Source organism: Brassica rapa, chromosome A01 (assembly GCF_000309985.2).
Source record: "Brassica rapa cultivar Chiifu-401-42 chromosome A01, CAAS_Brap_v3.01, whole genome shotgun sequence".
Taxonomy (NCBI): Eukaryota; Viridiplantae; Streptophyta; class Magnoliopsida; order Brassicales; family Brassicaceae; genus Brassica; species Brassica rapa.
The window spans coordinates 21,998,198-22,013,791 of record NC_024795.2 but is presented as its reverse complement, the minus strand read 5'-3'; the positions used below and the strand labels follow the sequence as shown (position 1 = coordinate 22,013,791).

At 35.9% G+C, this 15,594-nt stretch overlaps 1 protein-coding gene across 1 annotated transcript; it reads right to left on the bottom strand.

Annotated features, from left to right (window-relative positions):
- Positions 1-5,557: 5,557 nt before the first annotated feature.
- On the bottom strand, positions 5,558-14,905 carry LOC117127536. Its single transcript, XM_033278129.1, has 7 exons — positions 12,195-14,905; positions 11,910-12,110; positions 11,391-11,828; positions 11,106-11,309; positions 10,692-11,014; positions 10,324-10,606; positions 5,558-10,225 (listed from the first exon to the last, which is right to left on the bottom strand). Exons 1-7 carry the CDS (start codon positions 12,208-12,210, stop codon positions 9,957-9,959), a joined length of 1,734 nt encoding a protein of 577 aa, XP_033134020.1. The 5' UTR covers positions 12,211-14,905; the 3' UTR covers positions 5,558-9,956.
- Positions 14,906-15,594: the final 689 nt, after the last annotated feature.

Below are 15,594 nucleotides of genomic sequence, written 5' to 3'. Positions count from 1 at the left end.
GTCTAACAATAAGCGAGTCGACCGCAAACTCGTGCCTAATAAAAAGCAAGTTCAATTTAAACTTGTACCTAAAATACACGTTTACTGAACTATTGCTGACCCGAAGTCTCGTGTTGAGATCGTGTGTGCCAAGAAAGTTGTTGGCTTGTGTGTTCGTCAGGCTATGATGATGTTGAGAAATGTGCCGGCTTGTGCTGTTGAGTTGGTGATCAGTGACGATGAAGTCGCCAAGAGAGTTGTGAGGACTGTGACCAAATTGCCATCATTTGCAAAGAGCGTCTCATATTCTTCGTCTTCTCTACTCTGTTTGTATAAGGGAAAGTGCTTGTCTCGTGATGATAATCTGGAGTGGTTCATGCTTTGATGAAAACATGATGACACGTGTTGAAGATGAGTAAAAGCTCGTAGAACTTGATGTATCTGAAGCTTAACGTGTGACTGCGCATCTTGTTGTCTATTTCCTCGTGACTCCCATGATCCCTTGAAGACACTAGTGGCGTGTGCATACTTTCTTGCCGGGCAATGGACATCTCACTGTATTCTCTATTGATCATGATGTCTCCTCGCTGAAGATACAAAATGAGTGACGAGATGAGATGAATGTCGAGAACAAAGCCGGTACGGAGTCTTGAGAACTTGGCGACAAGCTTCTGTTGACGGAGCTTTTGAAGACGTCATGGCGGTGAAACGTAAGAAGCCGGGTGCGGAGATCAGATCGTTACTACCAAGGTCATCACGTGATTGCTACTGTCCGAGGCCGAGCTTAAAGACGGATGAGAGAGGCGACTGGAATGAGTCTTGAGCAGTGAACAAGCTTGTGAAGCTGAGTGGAATCACAACAGCGGCAGTAACAAGCTGGAGCATGCCTCGCCAGATGTTGCAATCTCCACTTCTCAAAATCAGTCATGATGAAGAAGAAACACAGACTGTCTATTGACGTTGGAGCTCAAGTCGCCAAGAAGCTGTCCTTTGTGGAGCTTGAAAGCGTCTCGTTTCCATCCGAGTGATTGATCAGAAGCTAAGCTCTTTACTTCCAAGTGTACTCAAGCACGAGTTAAGACACGTCTTGCAACAGACATCAAGCATGGACCTGCCGAACTCAACTCTAGCAAGCTTGTGAAAGACACGCCTTTGGTGGAGGCCTCGTCATGACAAAGAACAGAGCTCAACTCTGCTTTCAGCTGCCGTTGATGGAGCTCAAGTCTTTGAAGAACAGAGCTCAAGTGGTCAATAAGCTTTCCTTTGTGGAGCTTGAGAGCGTCATCATCAAAACGGTAAACTGTTTGATCGGAAAACGGTAATAAAGAAGATGTGGGTTTAACGAAGACGTCTTATTTATGGTCAGAGAAAACGTTCAGTCGGTTACAAAGGAAACAAAGAGAGTGCGACAGAAAGAAAGCCGGTGGCTCGATGAGCTACTGGAAAAGTACAACTAACGGCGAGATGAAGCAAAGGTGAAAACCCTAATCTAGCCGCCAAGTGTTAGTCAAGAGTTTCGGATCCTTCTCTCGTTGTTTCCCCTTTTCTTTATATAGTCGTTCTGATGCTTCGTCCTTGACCTAGCTTACGCCATCTTGATGGGCCTCCCCTGCTGGGCCGAAAAGCCCGTGTGCGTCCGAGCAGCCGTTGAGCCGAGTGTACTTCAGTCGACGATGATCGACTAAAAGTACTCTAGAGTCAAGCCGAGAGACCTGACTCTTGAGCCGACCGATCGAGTCGTCGCTCTACCTAATCCGGGCCAGGCCTTATATTCTTTGGGCCTTGTGGGGTGGTTAAATCCATCCCCTACAAGCCTGAGAAAAATATGTCATTAAGTTTTCTTTTTATTTAATCTAGGTAAGGAAACCGCAATATCGCGTGAGAATTATTTCTTATAAATAAATATATCATATTATAATTTATATACTATATAACAAAATAATTTTATTTTAAAAAAAAATTTCATGTCAAAACGTAGAACATATTTGTTTATATTTATTTATAAATAATGTTTAAATGTATATTCTATAATTTTAAATTACAATTAAAATACAAATACATCAATACTAATCAAATTATACATTTTTTATTATTTTAGGTAAGTTAGTCTAAAATTTTAAATTATATCAATTTATAATAAATAAATAAAATCTCTTATTAAACATAAAAATCTTTTTAAATAAAAAATGTATCGTTTACGTTAGACGGTTGTGGTTGTGTCATCAACGAAAAAGTACGAACGACTCATAACCTAAGAAGTATGAACACGTCGTAAACTAAGAGATACAAACATGATGGAATTCAAGAGGTATGAACTTGTTCCAAGGGTGGGACGAATGTGCCTTGACCGAAGGTATGAATGTGTCATGGCCGAAAAAGTGTAAATGGCGTGAACAAAATGGTGTAATTTGAAATTGGGATCCACAAGACAAAAAAGTTTCCGAATGAGTAAAAACAGGAAAAATCTAAGAAATATTAAGAAAATGGTATATTCTAATTTGGATAGACTTTTTATGTTGTCGAGAAAATGTCATACTCTTATATCACCAGCACCATGGTTGACCTTTAACATTCTCTCAGTGATGTATCGTTCGCACTTTTTCAGTCATGATCCATTCTTACCTCTTCGGTCATGATTCATTGGCACTCCTTTGGATACGACTCGTTTGCACCCTTTCATTCACGATCCATTCACGTTCTTTCAGTTACGATCCGTTCACCCATTCGGTTACGATCTGTTTACTTCTTTTGGTCACGACACGTTTGCACTTTTTTGTCACAACCCATTTGCAATCTTCCGGTCACGACCATTTGCACCCTTTGGTCACGACCCGTTTGCAATTTTTTGGTCACAGTCCATTCGCAACCTTTCGGTCACAACCATTTGCAATCTTTCAAACACGACCATTTGCACCCTTTCGATCATAACCCATTTGCACGCTTTCGATCATAACTCATTTGCACGCTTTCGGTCATAACCCATTTGTACCCTTTTGTCATGGTCAAGATCCTATTCGCATCCTTTCGGCCAGGATTAATTTCACATCCTTTCAGTCAAGAACCGCACCCTTTCGTTTATGATAGTTTACAGCGTTTCGGTCACAATCCTTTTGTATATTTTCGGTCAAAATACATTCACACCCTTTAAGTCACAACACTTTCGCACCCCTTGGATCATGATACGTTTGTACCTCTTGGATCATAACATATTCATACCTCCTAGATTATGACGCGTTCATATCTCTTAAATTACAACACATTTATACCTCTTTGTTGATGACACAATATAAATAGTTATAATTTTTAATCAGTGTTAATATGAAAGGTAAATTTATATGATTTTGTTTTTGTATTTATTAGTATTGAGATGAAAATTTATGTCTTTTTTGTTTATACTTTACTCATATATACTAATACTTCATAAATATTTGCAGTTGTTTTAAATAGACTTTTTATGTTGGCCAGAAAATATCATACTCTTATATCACTAACATCATGGTTGACCTATAGCATTCTCTCGGTGATGTTTCGTTCGCACATTTTCCGTAACGATCCATTCTTACCTCTTTGGTCATGATCCATTGACAGTAACACACCTTTAGTTACGACTCGTTCGCACCCTTTCAGTCAAGACCCATTAAAACTCTTTCGGTAACAAATCGTTCACACCATTTTGGTTACGATCCTTTCACACCCTTTTTTTGTCATGACCCGTTTACACTTTTTCGGTCACAACCCATTCGCAACCTTTCGATCACGACCATTTGAACCCTTTGTTCACGACCTGTTTGCAATTTTTTATCATGAACCATTCGCAAACTTTCGGTCACAATCTTTTGCACCCTTTCGGTCATAACCCATTTGCACCCTTTTGGTCACGGTCAAGATCCGTTCCCACCCTTTCAATCAAGATTAATTTCACATCCTTTCGATCAAGATTAATTCGTACTTTTTTGTTTATGATCATTGGCAGTCTTTCCGTCACGACCGTTTTGTATATTTTCGGTCAAAATACATTCACATCCTTTCAGTCACAAAACGTTCATACTCCTTGGATCATGATATGTTTGTACCTCTTGGATCACAACACGTTCATACCTCTTAGATTATGATGCGTTCATATTTCTCAAATCACAACACATTTGTAGCTTTCGTTGATGACACCACGTAAATATTTATCATTTTTTAATCATTGTTAATATGAAAATTGTGTCCCTTAAGTTTTTTATGAAAAGTTATTTTTATTAGTATTGAAATAAAAATTTATGTCTTTTCTTTTTATTTTATTCATATTTATGAAAAGTCACATTTTCAATTTAAATGTGATTATTTTGAAATAATACTTATATGAATAGTCACAACTTTTCAATTTAAATAGTCACGTCTTTTTAAATTTAAATGTAATTATTTTGAAATGATAGTAATATGAATAGTCGCAATTTTTCAATTAAATAATTACATATTTAAAAATTAAATTCTAACTAATGCACAACTCTTGAAACAAATAAGAAAAGACACAATTTTAAGAAGAAGTAAAATTCCTATACACAACTTTTCAACATTGTTTGGTTTTTCATGTAAAACATTTAAGAGATGCAACTTTTATGTATAAACTTAAGAGATTCAAATTTTTATATTAATCAATATACTGATTTTTAGAAATAATACAATTGCAAATATTTATGAAATATTAATAAATAGATATGAGCAAAATAAAAACGAAACGACATAATTTTTCATCTCAATACTAATAAATACAACTTTTCATTAAAAAAAATTAAGAGACGCAACTTTCATATAGATGAATAGGCACATTTTTTCCAGTTTAAATGTGGTTATTTTGAAATGATATTTATATGAATAGTCACAAATTTTCAATTTAAATAGTCACATATTTTCAATTTAAAGGTAGTTATTTTGAAATGATACATATATGAATAGTCACAATTTTTCATTTAAATAATTACATCTTTTTAATTTAAATAATAACTAATACACAACTCTCGAAAGAAATAATGAAACAAATAATGAAAGGACATATCTTAAATCTTAATATATAATGAAAAAACACAACTTTTAACAAGAAATAAAATTCCTATAAAACACACAATTTTTCAACATTGTTTGGGTTTGCTATTATTAATTGTTTTTTTCTTCGCCATTTTAATTTGATTAGTAAAAATTATGTATTGAGAAGACTTGGACATTGGACTATTTATAGATTTTCAAAAATTTGTTTGAAGAGACATTTTTTGAATTAAAAATTGTGTCTTTTGTAATAATACTTATAGGAAGAGTCACAACTTTTCAATATAAATGGTCACATTCTTTCAATATAAATAGTAATTTTTTAATAAAAAGATACAATTTTTAATTGTTGAAAAAACACAACCTTTCAACATAAGTGAGAATAACAACCTTTGGAATTAATTGGGATTGCTATTATTAGTAGATATGACCGTGAGAATAGATTCTCAGCCATTGGATCTCTAGGGATAGATTCTCAGCCTTGGATTTCTCTCTTGTTTCCTTTTTTCCATTTCTTTTTTTTTCCTCTTTCTATCTAATTTATGCTCTACGTCTACAATTGCAGAATCTTTTGAGTATGAGCATGCTGATTGTTTTTTTAAGTTGATCTTACTGAAAATGATCGATCAATATAGTTTTTGCTTAAATAGGTTACACTGAAAACACTAATGTGATTCACCGGCTTATAAGGGAAGGAGACTAGATTCTGAAGCTTTCTAATTTCAAGGATGATTCAAGCCATATTGGTGAGTTAGTTTTCAATTCAGTGTTGGCATAGTTGTCTGAACAAAAGATGTTTTTATAGATTATTTTTGTTTCTCTGACACAACCTCGGATAGTTCAGCTTGGGGATACTTGTGCATTGTTTATTCAGGAATGCCTTCAATGCTTCAAGGTTATAAATGATACTGAGGCAGATCTTGGGATACCCATGGCAAGGGCATGATTAGGTATCAAATGTTCCTTTACTTTGAGCCTTGTCTTGGGTTTCAACCTGATTACCCACAATTGCCCACAGTCAGAAGAAGAAGATAAGTAGTGTGTCGATTCCACTAAAGGAGAAAACGAGAACTCCAATCAAGAAGCAGAGGAGGCAACGAACCAGTGAGTTCGGAGGAAGAGGAGAGGTTAAGAGAGGAACTGGAGGAGATATAAGCAAAGTATCAGGAAGAGATGAAAGAGATAGCAAGAAAAGAGAAGAAAGAATAATGGAGACAAAGAGAACCTCATCTCAGAAGGAGGTAGAACAAGCTGATTAAGTAGTTACAAACACAACAAAGACATCTTTGGTAGTTTTATTTTTCTTTCTGAGTTCATTTTTTTCTTGAACAATAATCACTTCGTTCTCCCTGAAGGTGTTGAAAGATTACTACAGTGTGGAGAGTCCCCCATTATCTTGTTGTTTTTATTGGTAGTGATTATAGATTTTTGATTTGGTTGAATGTAAAAAGCAAAAGGATGATTTTAAAAAATGTCAGACATTTTTGCTTATTTATCTCTTTAGGAGAAAACTACGATGATGATTTACACATGTATGACATCAATCATTACAAAGTAAACCAATAGTTCGAAGAGAAATTGGGTTTTTCATTTGAATGGACTCACAATTAATACTATGAAACATCATTTTCATTTGAATAGAGACAATAATATCGAGTTACCGGTTTGTTTGGAGAGTCTAGAAGTCTGTTTATGCTGATGACAAAAAAAAAAGGACAATAATAATCATGAGCCATAATTTTTTACTTGGAAACCAAATCATCCTTATCCATAAAGATATATTTTAGAAACCAAAGACAATCTAACAACATAAGTCTTTTCCAGATTATATAAGTATTAGGCTATGCATGGTTTTTCGAGTAAGCTTTCGGATATGAATAGAAGCCTTTCTGATATCGATTTTCAGGTTTTGAACCTATGATTTTAATTAAATATTTAAATAGGACTCATTCAGATCTTACAAAAATCAAGTTGGGTTCTCGGAATTCCAGGTAAGTTTGATTTTTAACTGAAATAACCAAAATACTCAATTTAATTCAGGTATCTTATATCTAAATTTCCCAAACTTACCCAAAATTACATGTTGATATTATTCAGATCGATTATTTTTATCCCAAGTAACCATGGATACAATTTGATATGGATATTTTGTATCCAGAGCATTCATTTTTATCCATAAATTCCTAAAATAACTAATTTATTTGATTAATAATTTTTATTTTAGGCATTAATATTATTATAAATATAATTATAACTAATATATATATATATATATATATATATGCTTGAATATGTTCGTATATATTCATTGGTTTTCGGTGCGGATCGAATTCTATATTGATTGGGGGTTTAAAGTTGGACATGTTCGGGTTAGGTCGGCCATTCAGGTTTGGTATCCTAATTTTTGGATCAGTTCTAGATCAGTTTCTTGGGTAAGAATATTATTTTCAAACCCTATATTATACTATCATATATTTTGATACCATTTCTATACAAAAACATATAGCAATGTTTGGGTAAATGTTAGAAACAGATTAAAAAAACACAAGCAATTCTACCAACCTAAAAATAACAATTTTTATTTATCAAACCAATATATAATAGAATAGTTTAAAAAAAAAATTATAAAAATAAGAATATAATTAATTTAAAAATAAATTCTGTTAAAATTTGAAAATTAGAGTTGATCAAAGTCTATTATCAGGTAAAAAAAATATATATATATATATATATAATTAATATTTATATTACTTGATTATATTTTACATAGTAGATCAAATCATAGCCGACATTCTTATGATTATATTTTACGGGTTATTTTCACCGAATATTTAAATCAATACAATTAAAATATAATCTTCTTTTTTTTAAAAATCATAGTTCATGGCTTTACCTGAGAAACAATAAAGATATAAGGTTGTTGAACCGATTTTTTGGGTTAACATATATTTGTATAAATTTAATTTTATTGTGATACAAGAAGATAATCTATTTTTTTTATCAACCAGAAGATATTATAATATTTGAATAAATTGACCTCTTGATTATATTAGTTTCGAAAATATGAAAGAATTCTTTTTATTTTAATATCATAAGGTTCTGAACCGAAGTTTTTAAGCACCATAGATCCGAAACTACAATATATATTTTTTGTTTCATCTCAATGGTCACTCGAACTGGTGAACTCTAACACAATGGTCAAAGTCTTTTTCACTTAAGCTAATAACCTATGATAAAAAAAATTCTATAATATGCAATCGAATAATCATCAATACATTAAACTACATTTCGATACTTAACAATATAACTATTTACAAATATACACATCCGGTACCACAAAATAAACATCTTATTAGATTAAATGTATTTCAAAACACATCATCCTCTATTTAACAAATTTTTATATCGATTTTTGATTGAATTTTGTAAGTAACTAAATCCCGTGGTTTAAAAGCGCCGGTCAAATTTAGTAATTATATTAAAATTAATTAATTTATTAATCTATGGTTCATCTATGATCTATTCAATAATCTAGTGAAAAGGTAAATTTTTCGGATCAGTGTCAAAATCGGGTTCAGAAACATTGGTTTCAAGTCAAGGAGGGGCAAGCTTTTTGGAAGTTATGCAAATTGTCTCTTCTATATGTGGACTATATTGAATATAATCAAACACAATCATTAAGATAGCACGAAGGGACAAGAAATCAAACTATGATTTCCAAACACCAGTTTAAGTGTGGCTACAACTACTATAGTACTTTTGTGCAAGTAGTCAAAATACATCTGTTACATTTTGTTTATTTTACAAAATTGTGTTTCATTCAAAATAAATCAGCTTTATATATATATATATATATATTAATAGTTCTTACAAATATACACTGGGTAACACAATATTAAATCATCATATAATTTCTAGTATATGGGTTAGTAAGAAAAGTGAGTTATTCCTAGCAATTTTATTATATTTACTTGTATTTAAAATAAAGTTTATTGTGACGGGTTCAAATTTAATTCATTAAATATCTTGGGCTTATTCTCCCTTGTTGGAGGCCTCCATTAGATAAACAATTGTTTGTTCAAAAAGAAAATAACAATTAACAAAATGTTAACAATAATTTTAAGCGATTCCTAGACGTGACATGTAGTCTATGTCAACTAGTGTTACTCTTAACCTCCACAAATTAATCCACCAAAATAATGAAAGGTTTCGAACAAACGCTCAAGCAAAAACTTGCAAACCTTGTGCAAAAGGAAGACAAATATTACCTTAGTTCGAAAACGTGCTTGCCTGGCCGAGAACTCGCCGGATGAAAGGGTCATCGGAAGGTCACCGTGGCGTAGAGGTGAAATCAGTAGGTTTAGGCGGTGAAAGGAAAACTCACACCAAAGATCAAAATTTTGGGTTCTGAATCATAGATTAGGTTATAGATCTATCATATTTCTAGAAACCCACAAGAATCACTTGCAAAAGCTCTGAAATCGTGGAAAAAATAATGAAAAACGACATTGAAGTTCTATAAATCGTAGAAAAACGGTTGAAGATAAAGATAAAATTGTCATTTCGTACTCATTAAACAAAAAATATTAAAAATTGAATGTAAATGACCTTAATAGGACTCGAACCCGTTGGTAACACTTCATGTATTTAATATATATACGTATTATATAATTAAAATATTTAAAAACTAGGTCCTGCGCATACTCCGCTTAATCCCCGATTTTTTGATAATTCGCTAGGTTCGGAATCACCGCCCGACTAACGCCTAGCGTAGTTCGGAACAGGGAGTATTACAGAACGAGTTTTTTTGGCTAACCAAACAAAACACTTTAGAAAACAAGCCGAACAAACAAAAAAAATAATTTGGAGGGTAAGTAGAAGGTCGAACTTCTTCAAGTCTTGAGAGACATTCTGCATGGAAAAGCTAACGAAATCGGTATCTATCATAGCTAGGAGGCTGAATTTCTCGTTCGAGGGAGAAATCTGTCTCCAAGTCTTGAGCAAAGCCATTCCAAATCGAAAAGCTGGCCTAACACGTTCTGAGGCTGTGCTATGACAACGTTATAATTTATCGATCTCAATACGTCAAGATAACCGGTAAAGATCTTGTCTTCAGAGGTGTCTCGTAAGATAGCCATCACATTTGTTGGAGCATGATTAGCAAGTGCCCAGACGCCTAATTCACCACGCATCATCTCACGTCTAGCGTCTTTATGTGCTGAAACAATACATATACACATAAACCGCAGATAAAGAAGACATATAAGTGAAAAAGAGAGAAAGAGTGAGAGTGGTATGAGAGCCTAAGGAATTCACCTGTGGGTGTGTGATGAAACACGATTCCGGATGGATTCATATCTTCAAGGAATACACCTGAGGGTGTGTTTTCATCATAACACTCCACATCTCTTAGTTCTGAAACAAGCGGATCCAGATTACTCACTTCGCCAAAAGCATGGATGGTAACAGTGCCACGATAACCCATTTTTTCAAAGGCCGATCTAATGATCTGTGAAGCCACAACAGCAGTGCGGCCAACAGGTACTGGGCAATCCACAAGGTCCCAGAACACGACCGTGGTTGCAGCTTTGTATCGCTCCTGAGGCATATAGATCGGAGGGAGATGACAGGATGTACAACAACAAAAGCCAGCAATCATGATTACAAACAGCAAGAGCAAGTACCTGCCAAGGAGTCAAAGGTTGTACAACTGTGCTCATGATTAAATTTTGTTCGATTTGGCTGAGAAGTTTGTCTCCAGCTGAGAGGCTTGAGCAGAGCCAGTCCTTACCAAGTGGCTCTCCTGATGATGCGTTTTCAGGAGGAGGCTGTGTTAAGATAACATTGTAGGAAAATCTCAAATTCAACAAGTAGATAGTCCTTAAGAGCTCAATGTGTCCTGAGATGTCTCCCATGAGTAGCATATGATTTAATGGCTCAATCCTAGTGCGACGAGCAGCAGCAAGCAAGTGCAGTGCAATCTGCCAATGGCGCGCATCTCTCTCTCCTGAGACCATTCATACATTAGATGTAAAACTAAGATCAAACAAAAATAGTAAATTAATTAGAGAAAGAAAAAAAAACAAGAGAGAGCTCACCATCATTTAGGTAAAAGACGTAACATCCAGTAAAGCCTGGGGGGGAGGGGTGATCATCGAGAAAAGCCGTGATTGAGACACGGCCAGAATAACCCCTTTCAGAAAGAGCATCTTCAATGTTTTGCAAAACATCATCGGAATGGAGACCAGCAGGGAGTGGGTAAGCCACAGTGTCCCAGAAGACGCATGTTCTTGCTCTCTCGGCTGCGAGAGAAAATGATCCATTCCATTCAAAAATCAGCAAAAATAATAATAATAAAGACAAGCAAGAGATCTTATTCTTACCCATATGTTTACTAAGGCATAATGGCTTTGCAAATGACAACTTAGTAGCAACCTGGTGAGAAGGAAGAGCAACCTGATGAGAAGTAAGAGCAACCTGATGAGAAGGAATATGTTTCAAAGGTGGTTCAAAGGTTTTCCCTATGCCCAACTTGTTGATAAGTTGTTCTCCAGCTGCAAGGCGGGAGCAGAGCCAGTCTTTGTCAAAAAGCTCCTCCTCTCCTGATGATGAGCTTGCATTTTGAGGAGGAGGCTGTGCTAGAAGAACATTGAATTTGCTTCTGGAATTTAATAAGCGAATAGTCCTCTGAAACCCCTCGTGTTCAGATACGTCTCCCACGACTAGCAACAAATTCAAGAATGTTTCTCCCTTTAAATAATAATTCGCCTGAGCAAGTAAGAATGTAATGATGCTCCAAAGTCTATCATCTTTGTCCTTAGCTGGTGGATATAATAAATGTAATCAATAGATACACACAAAAAACAAGAAGAAAGAAAGAAAGAGGGCCAAAGATAACTCACCTTTGTCTATCCAAAAGATAGGAAATCCATGATACTCGGTCGTGTCACCAACAATAGCCCTGAAATTGACGCCACCATAAATACGACTAGTAATACCCTTTTCTTCAAGAGCCGATTTAGTGATCAGAAAAACTGCAGTGAAATCATCTTTAGGGATGATGGGGAAATCAAAAGTGTCCCACAACACGACTGTCGGTGCACCTGCAAAACGAAAACGATCAACCGAAGGTGTTACTGTGTTTCTTGGACAAAGGAAAACAAGTAATTCTTAGGGCGACATCTTACGGGCGAAGGGAAACATCTTGCTTGGTTGATGAACGCAAAAATAAAGTTTTTATCGAAAACGCGGCGAGTTAACCGTGAAATCGGCCGAGAGTTTACGCACGGCGGTGACGGAGCGTGGCGAGATGACCTGATCGGAGATAAAATCGGAGCTTTTCTAATAGCGACTAGATCATGAAACAAACTAGGGTTGAATTGAAACTGAGTTTTGTTGAAAATTCTGTGTGTTTTTTAAAGGATGTTTGGTTTTGTTTGATTAAAACTCAAGAAAATTAAAAAATAATGTTGAGTTGCTGCGTATTAGGGTTACGGGAAGTCTCAGAAGGAAAATGAGTCCGCAAAGACTTTTTTACGCTGCATTAAAACAAGAGATCCCTCAAAACAATAAAAAATTATTGAAATGCCATCCTAAGATTCGAACCTTTGACACAAAATTACTCTTACACACATTAACCACTATGCCAACACAAATCACCTGGGCATCTGTTACATTATATAAAACTAGACACACTCATGCCTATGACGGTTTAGGCGAGTTTATTTCGAACTTGTGTCTAGTAATAAGCGAGTTTGCCTTAAACTCGTGCTTAGCGAAAGACAAGTTTACTTGACTCATGCTAAGACAGAGGCGAGTTTACTGAGAGCTCGTGCCTAGTAGAAGGAGAGCTTCTGTAAACTCATGCCTAGCCAAAGACGAGTTTCTGTAAACTTGTGTCTAACAATAAGCGAGTCGACCGCAAACTCGTGCCTAATAAAAAGCAAGTTCAATTTAAACTTGTACCTAAAATACACGTTTACTGAACTATTGCTGACCCGAAGTCTCGTGTTGAGATCGTGTGTGCCAAGAAAGTTGTTGGCTTGTGTGTTCGTCAGGCTATGATGATGTTGAGAAATGTGCCGGCTTGTGCTGTTGAGTTGGTGATCAGTGACGATGAAGTCGCCAAGAGAGTTGTGAGGACTGTGACCAAATTGCCATCATTTGCAAAGAGCGTCTCATATTCTTCGTCTTCTCTACTCTGTTTGTATAAGGGAAAGTGCTTGTCTCGTGATGATAATCTGGAGTGGTTCATGCTTTGATGAAAACATGATGACACGTGTTGAAGATGAGTAAAAGCTCGTAGAACTTGATGTATCTGAAGCTTAACGTGTGACTGCGCATCTTGTTGTCTATTTCCTCGTGACTCCCATGATCCCTTGAAGACACTAGTGGCGTGTGCATACTTTCTTGCCGGGCAATGGACATCTCACTGTATTCTCTATTGATCATGATGTCTCCTCGCTGAAGATACAAAATGAGTGACGAGATGAGATGAATGTCGAGAACAAAGCCGGTACGGAGTCTTGAGAACTTGGCGACAAGCTTCTGTTGACGGAGCTTTTGAAGACGTCATGGCGGTGAAACGTAAGAAGCCGGGTGCGGAGATCAGATCGTTACTACCAAGGTCATCACGTGATTGCTACTGTCCGAGGCCGAGCTTAAAGACGGATGAGAGAGGCGACTGGAATGAGTCTTGAGCAGTGAACAAGCTTGTGAAGCTGAGTGGAATCACAACAGCGGCAGTAACAAGCTGGAGCATGCCTCGCCAGATGTTGCAATCTCCACTTCTCAAAATCAGTCATGATGAAGAAGAAACACAGACTGTCTATTGACGTTGGAGCTCAAGTCGCCAAGAAGCTGTCCTTTGTGGAGCTTGAAAGCGTCTCGTTTCCATCCGAGTGATTGATCAGAAGCTAAGCTCTTTACTTCCAAGTGTACTCAAGCACGAGTTAAGACACGTCTTGCAACAGACATCAAGCATGGACCTGCCGAACTCAACTCTAGCAAGCTTGTGAAAGACACGCCTTTGGTGGAGGCCTCGTCATGACAAAGAACAGAGCTCAACTCTGCTTTCAGCTGCCGTTGATGGAGCTCAAGTCTTTGAAGAACAGAGCTCAAGTGGTCAATAAGCTTTCCTTTGTGGAGCTTGAGAGCGTCATCATCAAAACGGTAAACTGTTTGATCGGAAAACGGTAATAAAGAAGATGTGGGTTTAACGAAGACGTCTTATTTATGGTCAGAGAAAACGTTCAGTCGGTTACAAAGGAAACAAAGAGAGTGCGACAGAAAGAAAGCCGGTGGCTCGATGAGCTACTGGAAAAGTACAACTAACGGCGAGATGAAGCAAAGGTGAAAACCCTAATCTAGCCGCCAAGTGTTAGTCAAGAGTTTCGGATCCTTCTCTCGTTGTTTCCCCTTTTCTTTATATAGTCGTTCTGATGCTTCGTCCTTGACCTAGCTTACGCCATCTTGATGGGCCTCCCCTGCTGGGCCGAAAAGCCCGTGTGCGTCCGAGCAGCCGTTGAGCCGAGTGTACTTCAGTCGACGATGATCGACTAAAAGTACTCTAGAGTCAAGCCGAGAGACCTGACTCTTGAGCCGACCGATCGAGTCGTCGCTCTACCTAATCCGGGCCAGGCCTTATATTCTTTGGGCCTTGTGGGGTGGTTAAATCCATCCCCTACAAGCCTGAGAAAAATATGTCATTAAGTTTTCTTTTTATTTAATCTAGGTAAGGAAACCGCAATATCGCGTGAGAATTATTTCTTATAAATAAATATATCATATTATAATTTATATACTATATAACAAAATAATTTTATTTTAAAAAAAAATTTCATGTCAAAACGTAGAACATATTTGTTTATATTTATTTATAAATAATGTTTAAATGTATATTCTATAATTTTAAATTACAATTAAAATACAAATACATCAATACTAATCAAATTATACATTTTTATTATTTTAGGTAAGTTAGTCTAAAATTTTAAATTATATCAATTTATAATAAATAAATAAAATCTCTTATTAAACATAAAAATCTTTTTAAATAAAAAATGTATCGTTTACGTTAGACGGTTGTGGTTGTGTCATCAACGAAAAAGTACGAACGACTCATAACCTAAGAAGTATGAACACGTCGTAAACTAAGAGATACAAACATGATGGAATTCAAGAGGTATGAACTTGTTCCAAGGGTGGGACGAATGTGCCTTGACCGAAGGTATGAATGTGTCATGGCCGAAAAAGTGTAAATGGCGTGAACAAAATGGTGTAATTTGAAATTGGGATCCACAAGACAAAAAAGTTTCCGAATGAGTAAAAACAGGAAAAATCTAAGAAATATTAAGAAAATGGTATATTCTAATTTGGATAGACTTTTTATGTTGTCGAGAAAATGTCATACTCTTATATCACCAGCACCATGGTTGACCTTTAACATTCTCTCAGTGATGTATCGTTCGCACTTTTTCAGTCATGATCCATTCTTACCTCTTCGGTCATGATTCATTGGCACTCCTTTGGATACGACTCGTTTGCACCCTTTCATTCACGATCCATTCACGTTCTTTCAGTTACGAT